The 15,286-nt window shown below is 43.3% G+C and overlaps 1 protein-coding gene across 11 annotated transcripts in view; it reads right to left on the reverse strand.

The window, feature by feature from the left end:
• DYNC1I1 (dynein cytoplasmic 1 intermediate chain 1) overlaps positions 1 to 15,286 on the reverse strand; it is a 228,848-nt gene that overhangs the window by 97,156 nt on the left and 116,406 nt on the right. For all 11 annotated transcript variants that reach the window (XM_083578649.1, XM_083578648.1, XM_083578641.1 and 8 more), the window contains 3 exons: positions 10,778 to 10,867; positions 1,912 to 2,074; positions 142 to 241 (listed from right to left, as the gene is read on the reverse strand). In XM_083578649.1, the coding sequence (XP_083434775.1) occupies positions 142 to 241; positions 1,912 to 2,074; positions 10,778 to 10,867 (353 nt within the window). The remainder of the gene's footprint in view (positions 1 to 141; positions 242 to 1,911; positions 2,075 to 10,777; positions 10,868 to 15,286) is intronic.

Raw genomic sequence — 15,286 nt, forward strand, 5'->3', positions numbered from 1 at the left:
CCATGCAGCATTTGTGGTATCGGGGAAAGTGGTTCAAGAAACAAGTCTAAGAGCTTGGAACTAGTAGCACTGTTTCGTTTTCAGACTCTGCCAAATTATGTATATCCAAAGTTGGTGTGCTTTTGTAAACACAAATCTTACCTGAAGGGACCAATCCATACAAGTGACAACCCGGTGCTTAGACCAGTGCTCATCGTAGAACTGACGGTTAAAGGAAAGGTTAGCTCCAGCTTGGACATCTCTGTATGGGTTTGAAAAAGAGTTACACTTAAAGTTGTGTTTGGTTTACAATTCCAGCCTTGGCGTCAGCAGCTGGCATGCTAAGGCAGATGCTGAGGCTCCAGTGACCCAGTTTGTGCCCACCACAGATGACTCTTTCCCTGGGCTCTCAACACTTGGCAGCTGGTTCTGCAGGCCTCCATTTTGATTTTCCACAACGCCCTGGAAAACTCATAATGTCAGGTCCTCCAGGGCATTGTGGGAAATTAAAATGGTGGATCAAACATAAGAAGGGGCCCAACACAGGGCACTTTGCCCAGGTCTCACTTTGCACAATGCCAATTGTTTTAAAAGATTTCCAATCATTTATTTCCCCTACTATGTTTTGTTAGCTAGTTAGTGTCTTGGGACATCTTAAGACTGTGTCGTCTCTGCAGCCCACCCTGAAAACTATTTTGTCTGAAGTAAAAATGGAATGGCAAAAAATATTTCCTCTTTAACACAGTAAATCCATCCCTGCGTCAGTGTATGCCTACTGTGTCAATGCTGTGCCTGACCAATACCTCATGTTGTCCCCAGTGCAAATCCACATACATTATTCAAGGCGTATAATTGACCCACGTGGCAGAAGGCCTGAAGCGACACTGGACACTTCAAAGCACCTGCATAGTTTTCTCTTTTTTTAGTTTGTTGCACCTGACTTTAATTGTGAGTAAGAGTCAACCTAACAAGACATTCCATACTGTAGGCTTCATGAATGAAGCTTGAAAACATACCACCTCCAGCAGGTAGCAGAGGGCAGTAAAAATATTTCCCGCTGCCCCTCTGGAGACCCTCAATGTTGGTATTCCACTGCATATTTTGGAGCTAAACCCAGGGCTGTAGAAACCACCTCCAATGTGGAGCCAAGCCCACCTTAAAGGATTAATTTTTTTTGTCTGTAACTAGAAGCTTCACATTAAGCCAACTATCCCCGGAAGAGGAACTTTAAGGGTGAACAGATGAATCATATTATACATGCTCTCACACATTATAGCAGCTATCTGTTGTGCATACAATACTGCACCGCCACAACGTTTTCAACCATAAAACATCTTGGGTGCCTTGGCAGGAAGGTGGTTTATAGAAATGTCATAAATACATGAATAATAAACACAAGGGTTCGATATAGAAGAATGCATTTCACCACTTAATCTAATTATCGGTCTTTAAAATGTATAAATTACTGGAGTTTGACACTCTGCCATGGAAATGGGCAATGTCAGGCCTAGAGTCCGAATGCAGCTCTTGATGGCTCTCCATCTGACCTTCAAGACTCACCCCAGGCCATGCCCTCCCTTCAAAGGCCCTACTCTGAACCCTCCCTGACTGCTTTTGCCTGGCTGTAACCTATTCTTGAATTATAAGAATGCCTCTTGCCTGCCTAGGTGGATGGAAAGATGTGGATGCCCGTGTGAAGGAACCTCTGGCTTTTGCATGGCAGGACAATAACATACTTTTGACACTGGCCACACCCACTTTCGTCTCTGGCCACACCCACTACTAGCATATGGTTCCCCCCAGGAAGGCTGCCCATGAGGGAATGTGTGTGCCTGGGACTGAAAAAGGCTCTTCCCTCCCACTCTAACACAAATAGTATCTATTTGTTTGTTTGCTTTTTATCATGTTGAAAATAATAAAATAAAGACTGACCCATCTTTCTCTTCCACATCTCTGCCACCATAGTCAAAGAAAATGTCGGAATCTTCAGCTAGCGCTCTCTCAATCACACGTATCGTCCGGTCAAAAAATATAAGGAACTCTTCTGAGTGGAGAATCTGCTGCTTTTCTTCCTCTGTCAGTTCCCTGGGAGGAGCTTACAAAAGCATATTGGCAGCGTTAAGCCCACAAGGATTTAAATATCTCCAACTGAATTAAACAAAGTCTTCAGGAAAGAAAGGAAATATTCCTATGAAAGTCATAGCAACGTTGGTAGGGTCGAGTGGTTTGCTTCCTTCTAAATAATCGCTTCTGAATCCTCTCTAAATGGACAGCTACGTAATCTTAGAATGCAGCCTCTATTCAGAAGGTAGCCTATATCGTGCATATTTATTATTCCGGAAAAGAAAATACTTAGGATCCAAAATAAAATAAACCCCACGTTCAGATTTCAGGAAACGTTTTTGACGGATGTATGTTGCAAAACTGAACTTGGAAAAGCATTAAACGGCATTTCACAAAGAAGTGCTCTTTTAACACAGAGACCATTTTCAACCGAAGCTTTTAAAAAACGTTCTCAGCCTATTAAAAGGCATGCTTTACTTCACTGTATTTAGGTTTCTTAACATGGAGACATAGGAGCCTTCTAGAGTAGGGTTCATTTGGTTTTTTGCATGTGTACTATTTCTGTAACAAGTCACTGGCACGATAATAGCGCATTAGTGGTGGCTTTATACTGGATCATACACACATCATACTGCTTTATCAGTTGTTCTGTGACGCTTTCCCCTGGGGGGCGGGGAGACATACTTGTGCTATAGTGCAACAAAAAGTGCAGAACATTTGTGGTTTGGAAAGCTACAGAATTTAAGCAGGAAACTACAGGACACAAACCTATTTCAAATGAAGCAGTGTGATTGCTCCAGAACCTCTGCAAGTACAAATGGTATTGAAAACTTGATTGCGAATAGCATCTCCAGTAACACCATGAGCTCAGATAATCATGAACGCTCAATCAAAAGGGCATCTGAAGGGGCCCTTAGGCCAGGATCTTAAGGGCCAAAAACACATGCAGCAATGTAGCTCAGTGGTAGAGCAAGTGCTTTTCACGCAGAAGGTTGCAGGTTCAATCCTGGACCTCTCCAGGTGGAGCTGGGAGAGATCCCTATCTGGGATGCTATTTCTAGCAGATGTCATTGGAGAGGAAAAGAGCCATGCCTACTTCACGAGAGCACACAACTTTCTTCTCTTATGCTCACTACTTCCTGAGATGATTGAACATGATGGGTTGTTTTCTGGTCCCTTATGTTTCCCTCTGCTGCAATAAAATAAAATGCCTTCTGTGTAGAAGTTTACAAGCCAATAAAATGAAATGAAAAGCAGCATACAGCAAGAAGGCAGCGCTTTCCAAGATTTACCCAGATTATCGTTTTCTATGAACATCTGCGAGATGCATCTATTCCGAAAAGGTAGAGAGTGGAGTTCTTGGGGAAACCCCATAACGATGGAACCTTATTCCCACTGGGAGCCTTCTAGGCCCAATTTTCTGGCAGTGTTAAAAGACCTTTCAATTTAAGCACACAAGAAAATAGCAGGTAACCATACTGGTCCATACTGGGAGGGGTGTGTGCAAAAGTTAACAGTAGGGTAATAGGTTTAAATGGCTTTATTAGAGCCAACTAAAACATCACAAAGCAGTGAGAAATCTTCCTCAGATTTCTCTGAGTTCCTCAGAACTCAGAATGGATGTTAAAATGGAGAGTGAGGGTGGATAAAAAGATGTTCCTAGGCATGGTGGGAAAGTTCCAGTCTTCAGCTTGTAAGAGGAAGTAGAGGAGATTTTATTAGATGACAAAGGTTCTGTAGAACTGAGGTGGCATCTTCATCTTACAAAAAATCTGCCTAAGACTTTTCTTTACCAGGTTCAGGAACATCATTTTGGTTTGTTGTTGCTCTTATTTTTACTATGTATTTTGTGGTTTTTATATTGTAATTTTATGTTGTGAATCGCCCTGAGATCTGAGGATGAAGGATGGTAGACAAATTTAAGTCAGGAATGGCGAACCTCAGCCCTGGAGACCAAACGTAGCCCTCTAGGTCTCTCTGTCCAGCCCTCAGGACTCATCCTAGGCCACACCACCTCTCTATAGGCCTTGACTGGCCCTCCCCAAAGGCCCTGAACTGTGATCAAGCTTCTTGCTTGCCTGTGTGGAATATATCCTACTATACAAAGCAAATTGCTCATACATCCATTGCTCCACTCAGTTTTTGCGCTTTTGGCCCTACCCACCATATAGGACTCACAGAGAATGTGGCCCTCAAGCTGAAAAAGGTTCCTCACTTGAAAAAGTTTCCCCACCCCTGCACAATGTCAAACCATGGCTTAGTATGAATACACAGGGACCAAGAGAGGGGATCACAGGTATTTTGGTTCTCCTTTTCTCCTCCTTCTACTGTGTTGTATGACCAATGGTCAGAAGTGAAGGGAGAGCCACATAGGTTCCTCAAGCTCATTCAGGTGACCCTACTGATAGGGATGGAATGACCTGCCAATTCTGGTTCTCTTTGTTCCTCATTTTTCCAAACTTAAATCAGTTCTTTTTAAAAAATAAATTCTCATGAAAATTCACCAGCATTTTAGTGTGAATTTCTCCGAACAAATACGTTTTTATATATAATCTTGATTAATGCACAAAAGTAACTTTTCCTGTATATGGTGTAGTTTTATATGTTACTTCCACTAATATCTTCATTTTTAAGCACCCTTTCCCTTAATATATGCATTTATGCAAACAATGCTTGGTTGGAGAACTGCATCACAAAATTCAGACAAGTATGAATTTTGAAGGATGGCTAAGTTTTGGTTTGCATATTATTTCAGGAAGTGCAAATTTGATAGATTTGGTTTTAAATGTAGTCTGGATAAAATACCTCCTCTATCCCTACCTACAGTAGATGTTATCTTGTGGTTATTTTGGATTCTTATGTTTACTCAGAAGAAGTTCTATTGTGTTTAATGGCTTACTCCTGAGTATATGAGAACAAGATCGCAGCCTTAGCCTAGCTTTGGGGTGGGAGGTAGAAGAAAGTTTGCAATTCTTCACCCATTTTTAAAATATAAGCAGAGGCTGTAACAGAAGCATAAAATATGATGGGTTAAAATCCAGGTCCTATTTAAGACTTTGGCAAAACAGCCTTTTATTTCACTGGAGCAATGACTGCATGCAATATGTAGCCAGAAACCACAGGGAACTATCTGCTATACATAAACACAAAAACATAATTCTTTTAGACAGTGTAGCAAAAAGTAAATGAGAAAGAAAGCCAGAAGACTCATTTATTACATTGCCCTAAAAAAAGAGAACAAGATAGCACTATGCCAACCCAGAATTTACATGATATTTGAAAATATCAGATTGTAGTTAGTCTAGGTGTTATAAATGTATCTAACACACATAATTACATGAAACAAAAAGAGGGGTAAAGATGCACTGTCTTGGATTCAAAGAACCGAGTGTAGTTTTTTGCACCCTCGTTGAGACTTTGCTACCATTCTTCTTTATTAATTTAGAAGAGTTCTAACCAACAGCAATTTGAAAGTGGGCTACAATTAAAACCGTTTCAAAATTCACAGTGCAATTATTCTTTTTTAAAGGCAGGATAAATCACAATTAGCCAACTTAAAAAAAACACGAATGTTGGCATTAGATCGCATGGAAAGCTTGGGTGAATAACCAGGTCCTGGACTGTTGTCTCATGGTGCTGCCATGTCACAGAGGAAGAGAGACTAAAGTTTGGGTGGCGCCACTGAGAAGGCTCCCGCCTGCCACGTTGCCAAAGATGCCAAACCAGCCAAACCAACTCTGCTGGTAGATTTCAACAAATGGGCAGATCTATATGAGAGATGGCATTCCTTGAGGTATCCAGGCCCAAGTTGTAAATGGCTTTGTCAGTCAGTGCAAGTACTTTGAACCAGGCTCAGTAGCAGATAGCCAGTGTCGTTATTTCCAGATTGGTGATATATGTTTGCAGTAAAGGGACCCCTGACTGTTAGTTGCGGATGACTCTGGGGTTGCGGCGGTCATCTTGTTTTACTGGCCGAGGGGGCTGGCATACAGCTTCCGGGTCATGTGGCCAGCATGACTAAGCTGCTTCTGGCGAACCAGAGCAGTGCACAGAAACGCCGTTTACCTTCCCGCCAGAGCAGTACCTATTTATCTACTTGCACTTTGACGTGCTTTCGAACTGCTAGGTTGGCAGGAGCAGGGACCAAGCAACGGGAGCTCACCCCGTCGTACGGATTTGAACCGCCAACCTTCTGATTGGCAAGTAGGTCACCCTCAAAGAAACATGTCTGCCACATTCTGCACTGGCTGCAGCTTCCTGAACAGCCTCAGGGGCAGCCCCATGCAGAATGCATTACAATAGCCCAGGCTAGAGGTTACCATGACCCAGCAGGGCAAGGCTCTCCCTGTCCAGGAACGGTGCCATGGTGGTCGTGAAGTCCCAGGTTGGTGCAGTCAAGGTAGCCTCGGCGTGAACGTTGAAGCCTCCCAGAATGATTGTGCTGGGATCCTCCAGCATCACGCCTGAGACTGCCTCTGCCACCTCGTGTAAGGATGCCCCTGGGCAGCAGGTTGGGTGGTATACCAGCAAGTCTTTCTGGTCCAGTGTTGGGTACAATTCCTCAAGTCTTGCACTGGAGCAAAAAGGTAAAGGAGATAGGATTCCTAGGGGTAATGGTGACTCCTGCCCCAGACTTCCAGGTTGGGCTGGTCCTGCATCAAATAGCCAGCTGAGCAGAGCTGAGTCAGATCAACTCCACCCACCTCGTACAGCCAGGTTTTGGTACTAAATGCTGAGTCAGGACCCTCATCCACAATCAACCGGAAGTGTTCAAGCAGATCAACCAGAAATATTAATAGTCCTGCTCACTTTGCTAAAATTAAATGTAGATTGAAGATCCAACAGTTTTAGGGATTTATTAGAGCAATGGTGTTGGCAAGATGGGCTAGCAAGTTTCATAGTGTTACTAATTAGTATTTTGTTTTCTAGGGAAAAACCTATGCTCTTTTTTAAAGTTGCACATATACAGAGCATTTTTATTCACATTGCTTCTTAAAACGAGATGTTGGTGTGACTTGAACGATCCGAGGTTCTTTTAAGTTAAAAGGAAAAAGAAAGGAAAGTTCAGCTCCCTGAGCTATAACGAGTTTTTAGCCCAGAGCAAATTTTTATGGCTGGGTTATAAAATCCTTCAAAAACAAGATTCATAATGGAAGTGCTGACACAGGCTTCAACTGCTATACAGAAGTGTGAATGGCGCCGCTATAATATCTATTAAGGATTCTTTAAAAGTTGGGATTGGGGGGGAATAGTGTCTCTTGCTTTGCATAAAAAAGAAAAGAAACCAGAGGACTTTATGCCAACATAAACATGCATTTAACCCATTATATACTAATTTGCAGGAAAGCCCTTAATTCTGAATAAGCATTGCAGAACCCAGTACCAACAGGAAATGTTAGTCTAAATTCCTGTTTTGCCTCTAACATGTTTTTAATCACTTCCATGAAGCGCGCATGAGGGTTACAAATTCAGAAAAGGAAGGGATTGTATGAGGGAAGCAAATGTGTTTATGCGATAAAAACGAGAGCAGAGAAAAATGGAAACCTTCGTAAGGAAGACTCCTGGTATTGGTATTTTCTCTTAGTTATTTCACATGCTCAGGCTGCTGTCCTAGTCACAGTTGCCTGGGGGTTAAGCTCCCTTCAACTCTTTGGAACTGACTTCAAAGTTAATGTGAGCAGGGGGGAAAGTTGGTTGCTTCTAAAATCGTGTGACTTGGCCTATGCGGTAATTCCAATAGTTCCAGAGCTAAAGCTGCTTAGTCTTGAAGGAAAGGCACTCTGCACATGCTCAGAGAAACACAGGAAGCTGCCTTACACTTAAGTCAGACCACCACTGGTGCATCAAGCTCAGCGTGTACAATGATTGGCAGCAGCTTCCCTGGGTTTCAGACAGAAGCCTTCCCCAGACCTGCCTGAAGACGTCGGCGAATGAACCTGGGACTTTCTGCATGCAAAGAAGATGCTCTGTCACTGAACTACAGCCGTCTATCTTTTTTTTTATGGTTGCTGATTCATATGATATGAGCTCAGGCCTTCATAACAGAAGCCACAAATGGTTCTATTTTAATTTGTAATCAATTCATTAGGAGCGCTGCAATTAGTGGACATTTGGCGTTTCACCTGTCTCCTCAGAACGACAAAAGTACCTTTTAAGTGTTTATGCTGTCAGTCTCAATTCATTCTCCCTCCCTCCTGCTCCTATGATATTAACACTCTCGCAAAGTGCCGTCATATCTGAGTCAACAACCGTGCTTCCTTCAGAATTCTGTGGTTTGAGTTCCTCAAAAACTGTTACTATCGAAAACCCGAAAAAACCACCCTATCCAGCTACCCTTTGCCTCAGACCTGGCTTGACTAGACAAGAAGAGGAGCCAGTGGCAACATGAAGCACTTCTCCTAGACTAAACTATAACAAAGAAGGAGTTGATGTTAGTTATGGCTCTCCTTCAAATTCAACAACAAAAGTATACAAAGGGCGCGCTTGCAAGCATGCGAAAAAAAGCCCACTAAAATAAATATATATCTTTCAGGAGTCTATTTAGTTTGGCTTTTAAAAGTATTCGCGCATAATCCACAATGTCGCCTTCCAGAGATATCCAAATTAGGGCTGCTTTTATGTGGCAACAGGAGGAAACATGACACAGATCTCAACCAAAATTGAACGGCGGATACCGTATTTAACAGCATTGTTCTTGATGCTTCCTAAGCCTGCTTGCTTAGCCTGCTGGTAACAAAGGCATGTGCCAAAGTGGGCAAAAATTGCTAAATGTCAGTTTAGATGGGTGGATTTCACTAGTGCCCCCCCACCCTAGTTACTAGTGTTGAAGGCTAAAGTAGGGAACGCAGGAAACTGCCTGATATCTGTTCAATTTGTCCCTCTGGCCTAGTATAGTTTTCAGTCTCTCAATGGCTCTCTGCGGTCTCAGGTGGAGGTCTTTCACATCACCTGTCACCTTAAAAAAACAAACTTTGGAAATGTCAGGACTTGGACCTTGAAGCTTTTTATGGCAGCGAGATGAAGATGAAAGGTCTTCTGAACCATTCATAAAAGGTAAAGGGACCCCTGACCATTAGGTCCAGTCGTGGCCAACTCTCATCTCGCTTTATTGGCCGAGGGAGCCGGCATACAGCTTCTGGGTCATGTGGCCAGCATGACTAAGCTGCTTCTGGCGAACCAGAGCAGCACACGGAAATGCCGTTTACCTTCCCTCCAGAGTGGTACCTATTTATCTACTTGCACTTTGACGTGCTTTTGAACTGCTAGGTTGGCAGGAGCAGGGACCGAGCAACGGGAGCTCACCCCATTGTGGGGATTTGAACCACCGACCTTCTGATCGGCAAGTCCTAGGCTCTGTGGTTTAACCCACATAGTTGTGTAGAAATGGAAGTCATAGCAGGTGTTAACTAGCACCTATTGAATTTATTGAAGGAGGTCCATGGCTCAATGGTGGAACATCTGCTATGCCTGCAGAAGCTTCCAGGTTCAATCCCTGGCATCTCTGCATATGCCTGGGTGCCTGAAACCCTAGAGAGAAACTGCAAGTCATTTTAAATGATAGTGAGCTAGATGGGCCGATGGTCAGTACACAGCCGCTTCCTGTGATCCATCAACTGTCAAAGGCGCAGGAGCCCTGCCTTCTTTGGAACATAAGAGCATAAGAAGATAAGAAGAGCCTGCTGGATCAGACCCATGGCCCATCTTATCCAGCAGCTTGCTCTCACAGTGGTCAATGAGATGCCCTTTGCGTCTAGCCACTTTCTATACGGAAAGCATGCACCCTACTGATCTACAGACCATCTCCAGTCTCCAATGCACTCTGAGCCCTGTTCACTCATTCTTTCCACCTACCCACATGTAATTACCCTTGTGCGAGGGAGAGGGGATGGGGTGAGTCCATTGGGATATCCCCCTACCACACGTTCCCTGTCCCTGAAGCTCACCCCTCCCCCTCTCCATAAGATTTAGGCATCCATAAGATTTAGAACCTTGATCTTCCATGGTTCTTAATTACGTGGAGAGCCTACTCAAGGAGGGCAGGCTCTCTGCTGTAGCTATTCAGCCTCCAACATATACATGGGGGAAAACAACTGGATGATACATGGGGGCTGCCCTGCTTAGCTGACCTCCCTATGTCTAAGTCACCACCACTGGGGAACCCTTGAGAGTCAGTCCTACTGAACTCAGTAAAACAATGTCTATATTGATTACATCTATATCCTGTCTTTACTCCAAAGAGCTGGTGATGGTCTACATGGTACTCTCCCCCCCCCCCCCGCATTTTACCCACCCAAGAACCCTGTGAGAAAGGCTAGGTTGAGGGACAATGACTGGTCTAAGATCACTCAGTGAGCTTCATGGCTGAAAGGGGATTCGAACCTGACTCTTCTCCATCCTAATCTGACACTAACCGCTACTCTGCAAAGGGTTTCTTGACTTCTGTCCAAGTATAAATGCGTCAAGACTGCGTTCCTCTAACCGTTCTTTGGCTGCAACCCTAAACATGTGTACTAGGAAAGAAGTCTAGCTGAACTAAAAATATTTAGGGCTGGACTGTACATCTATTCTTAGACATAAGAGCCCTAAAGGTCTGCAGAGGTCACAAGCAATGCAATACCAATGTTAAAAGCAAATCCTAGGAAACAGTAATTTTCACTTCACCTGTTGGCATGTATTAGCACACTGCGCATGGCAGTCTTTGGTAGATGCTTCAATAATGTCCACATCTACATACCTTCCTTCACGTCTTGCTTCTTTTCTTGAGTTTCTATCTCAGAGTCATTCTGTGCTTTTGGTTCAACCAATTCTTCATCATCTTCATCCTCTAAAGAGAAAGAGAAAAGAAAGGAGGAGAAATTGAGGGGGGGGGGAATAAGAATTCCAGGATATGCCAAGATTTTCTTCAATGCCACTTTTGTGCAATAGACAAATGGACAAGCAACAGCAAAAGTGTAGCATTATTTGACTCTGCAGAAAATGTAGATAGTGCTTTTATTCACAACACTTTGACTACAAGTATCACTTGTTCAAATTTCATTTATCTGTTTTTTCCCTACTTTTTATCTTGAATAGGGACTTCTCAGTGGTGTTTCCTACCCTATGAAATTCCTTTTTAACAGAGAAATGGCTCCCTCCTTTGGTTTGTGCTTTTAAGAACGTTTTGAAAACTTATTTTGGCTTTTAATCGAAAGCTTTTCTTGCATAAGCTGTTGCTGGGGTTTCTGTTGGTGTTTTGCTAAATTTTATTAGCCGGATGTCCTATTGAGATTCGGATTGTATGTTTTAAGCTTGCTGTTTTTAATGGAATTGTTTGTTAGATATACTTTAAAATATGCATTAAAACAGAACTTGTTTTTAAATAGATTTAAATAGATTTTATGAGGAACGGGGATGGGAAAGGCTTGGTGAAACCATGCAAAAGTGCTGTCACCTAGCCCTACTCAGTAATAGCAGTGGCTGGCAGGGGGGAGTTGCATTGTTTTACCAGGCTTCCTAACATGGAGGTCAGTGTCAATAACCGAAAGCAGGGGAGGTGGCAGGAAGGTCAGTGCAGTGCAAGTGCAGTGGCAGGAGCATATGATTGGCTCTACTGCTGCACCCACACTGTGCCAACCTCCCTGCTGCCTCCCTCTCCTCCTCTTGCTTACCAGCACCACCTTCACACTGGAAAGTAATGTAAGCAATGGAACCCTTCCATACTCTGTAAAAACCACACCTCTAAATCAGGTAAGACTACAATCAGTTCACTTGCACTGCAAACTCAAAAATGGCTGCAAACCAGCACTGGGGGCTGGAGAATGGGGCTACAACAGGGAAGACAAAGAAACGCAATGGTTTGTGCAGGACGATGGAATTCTCATGAGTGAGCCAACTGTAAAGGAAAAAGAGCCCTATGAAAAACTCTGGAGTGTCTTATACAATTACCTGTTCATGCCCAGTTGAGTCTCTGGAGTCACACTGCTCCAACAACAGCCCACCAGGCCACATCACAGCAAATTATTTTTGAAGCTCTGCAAAGTTAGAAAATCCGTTTGTGATGTGTGCCGGCATGGTGGTCTGCTGTTCAAAGAAAATAACCCTAAGGCCGCAATCCTACTTACTTAAGGAGTAAACTCCCGTGAACTACGCATGATCTGATTTGGAGTGGACGTGCATTGGGTTAGTTCATTAATTCTGTGTGAGAGCTCTTGGGTGCTTCTAAGCTTTCTGGAGGTAAGTGTGGTCCTTGCATTTGTACGGTTATTTGCCCACCAAAGTCCAGAAAAATAGCTTGCAAATATGCTGAAGCAGAAGCATGAGAGACGTTGGCTGCCATAAATCTGCAAGATATTCTTGAGCTAGTCACCTGTTCCATTCTGTTCCCTGCAGCAACTTTCCATCTCAGATGACTTAAGCTTGACTTTTTCTCCCCAGAGGCATCTTTGCAGCCAGCAAAGCGGAGCAACAGGGGGAGAGAAAGGCATACGCGTTTCAGCTTGGCAGCTACCCTACTAATGGGACACCTGTTATTTAAACACCTCATTTCCAATTCAATTCTCACCAGATTAATTTGTCTTTTGACCTACAAGGAAGGGTTAAATAGAATCCTGACCCCCAGGTCAGATGCCACTGGCAAGCAAACAGGCATGGCACAGTTCTGAAAAGTCATCACCACTCGATTTGGAGAACGCGGCAGCCATGAGATGCATTTGGGAGCTTTAAGAACAGTTCAGCATTAATACGAATTTAATGAGCGCTGAAAATTGACACATGTCAGCTACCACTAACAGATGTTTCACTGGCCTTTCTTGACCTATGCAAATGTCTCCACTCCTGCTTCTCCTTCTCCCAAACCCCACTCATGGAGTCTTCCTTTTCCTGTCATTTGTGTCGCGGTGTGTTTGCCTTAAGCTACAAAGGGCCTGAACATCCAGGTCAATGTACAGCTCCACGAGGGTGATGAAAAGAATCCAGAATGAGAAAAAGGTGCAGAAATCAAACTGACCAGCTAGAAGCACCCTTGGGAGGGGAGTAGGATTGCTTTCCGTGTGGGAGATGCCAGGTTCAAAACAATGCCCTGACGTGCCCAGTTCAAAACAATCACAAATAGGAAGTCTACTGCAGGCACAGGCAAACTCGGCCCTCCAGATGTTTTGAGACTACAATTCCCATCATCCCTGACCATTTGTTCTGTTAGCTAGGGATGATGGGAGTTGTAGTCCCAAAAACATCTGGAGGGCCGAGTTTGCCTATGCCTGGTCTACTGGGTGGGTGGACGCTGAGAACTTGAAAATTCTCTGCCTGTCTAAGTAGAGAGAGTACTGGTGCAGATGGACCAAAACTCTGATTCTACAGCCAGCAACATCAGATGTTCATATATAACTCAGCGCCTTCTTGAGCTCTGATTTGCACAGTGCACATGCATGCATGGAGGTAGTGTGGATAGTAGCTATAAAAGCAGGAAATTCATGCAAGCAGTGAATGCATAGGTTAGCACTGAGCTGCAGGTCTCAACCATGTGACCAGTTAACACAAGAATTGGGCCTGACTTTTCACACATATCCAGAACATGTGTGTATGGGAGGGAAGGGCCATGGAAGGCCTTTGCCCTCACCATATTCACATCCGTTGGCCTACCAAGCTGTGGCAACATCGTACGATGATATACTGCACTTCCTGTCAAATAGATTAAAGTAGTTTGCATACTGAAAATGAAGATATTGCTATTAATAACAATATTATTAATAATAAACTTTTATTTATATCCCCAGCCAAAGTCAGGCTCAGGGCGGCTAACATCAGATACATAACATTAGCATAAAATCAAACAATAATTAAATTACCTCCTAAAAAAAGTATGTGAAAGTTTTCAGTGTGCAAGTTACTTTACTTTCCTCTCCTTTATCTGACAGAAACTCTTCTGGTTCTTTAGAACTTATTTCCAAGCAGGTTTGCAAGAAGAAAGTCTGAGTTGATTTTGATGTATAGTTTGTACACAATCTGTTTGGGGTTTTTTTTTTGCGGGGGGTGGGGATTCCAAAGTAATTTCAATCTACTTGCTTGGCACTCATTTATCTAATGTGATTGGCTTTTTCAAGTTAGCAAACTTGTGACCATTGTTCTAATTTGTTGAAGGTCTGAAATGCATATATTTTTCATGGCACGCGAACCATTTCTCTCCCTGCTGCGATTTTCCATGGGGATTGGATCTCATAAGTGAAGCATATTTGTGTGCATTGGTAATAGACCTTCTTTTATAACTTGATTTTGAGTCATAACCAAGAGTCTCCCATATCTGCATATACTATCCATCAGTTGGCTTTAAGTAATCCTTAATATGTTTCAGTTCAAAATGGGGAGGGTCCCTGGTGGCCAGAACAATGCTCCTATTTAAACTACATGCTAGAGATCCTTCTAAGAGACCTGTCTGCCTTTCACTTCAAAGGGATGGATTTATAACCAGGTTTTCATCTCTAAAAGAAGAAACCAACTTCCTATACTGCTTTCTAAATTGCCACCAACCTTTAGAAGTTGCAGCTTATTCCAGTGCAATCTATTGCGATATGTTGGGAGTTACCCACAAAGATGTCTGGGTGATCATCTGCCATGGATACTTTAGATTCCTGCATTGCAGAGGGCTGGACAAGATGACCCTCGGGATCCCTTCCAACTCCACAAATCTACGATTCTGTGATTCTATAACCCTATAACTGCTCCTGTTATTCCACACACATTTCATAGAACTCACACAAGTCAACAATGGGCCTGTCAGGAGTAAGCATGGACCAATGGTACCAAATAGTATGGGAAACAGCCTTACTAGAAAAATTAACCAATAAACTGAAACTGACACGGGGACAAATAGAAGAAGATGCCTTCACCCTGGTATGGCTCCCCTTTATCACACACGCAGCCCAACAAGACAACGACAAAAATCCACCAACAGCATACAAATCAATATGGCTAACCTGATCCAAAACACCCACCCACCCCACTCACACATGAAAACAAAGACCACCACAGCCAACCACAAATGAACAACCATACCCTAGGCCAACCCCAACCTCTCTCACCACCAAAGAAACACAAGTGAACAGCAGAGAACCTGCACAAGCAACGCTGACACTAAACCCTACATATATTAAGTAAAATAGAAACATCGCCACCTGACCCCACAACCACCCATCTTTCCCCCCCCTCCACCTCTTTCCCCTTTTCTTCCTAATGTCTCAACAAATGAAACTGATTTGTTAAAATGTTACAT

This window comes from Podarcis filfolensis (assembly GCF_964270895.1).
Source record: "Podarcis filfolensis genome assembly, chromosome: 12".
NCBI classification, from domain to species: Eukaryota; Metazoa; Chordata; class Lepidosauria; order Squamata; family Lacertidae; genus Podarcis; species Podarcis filfolensis.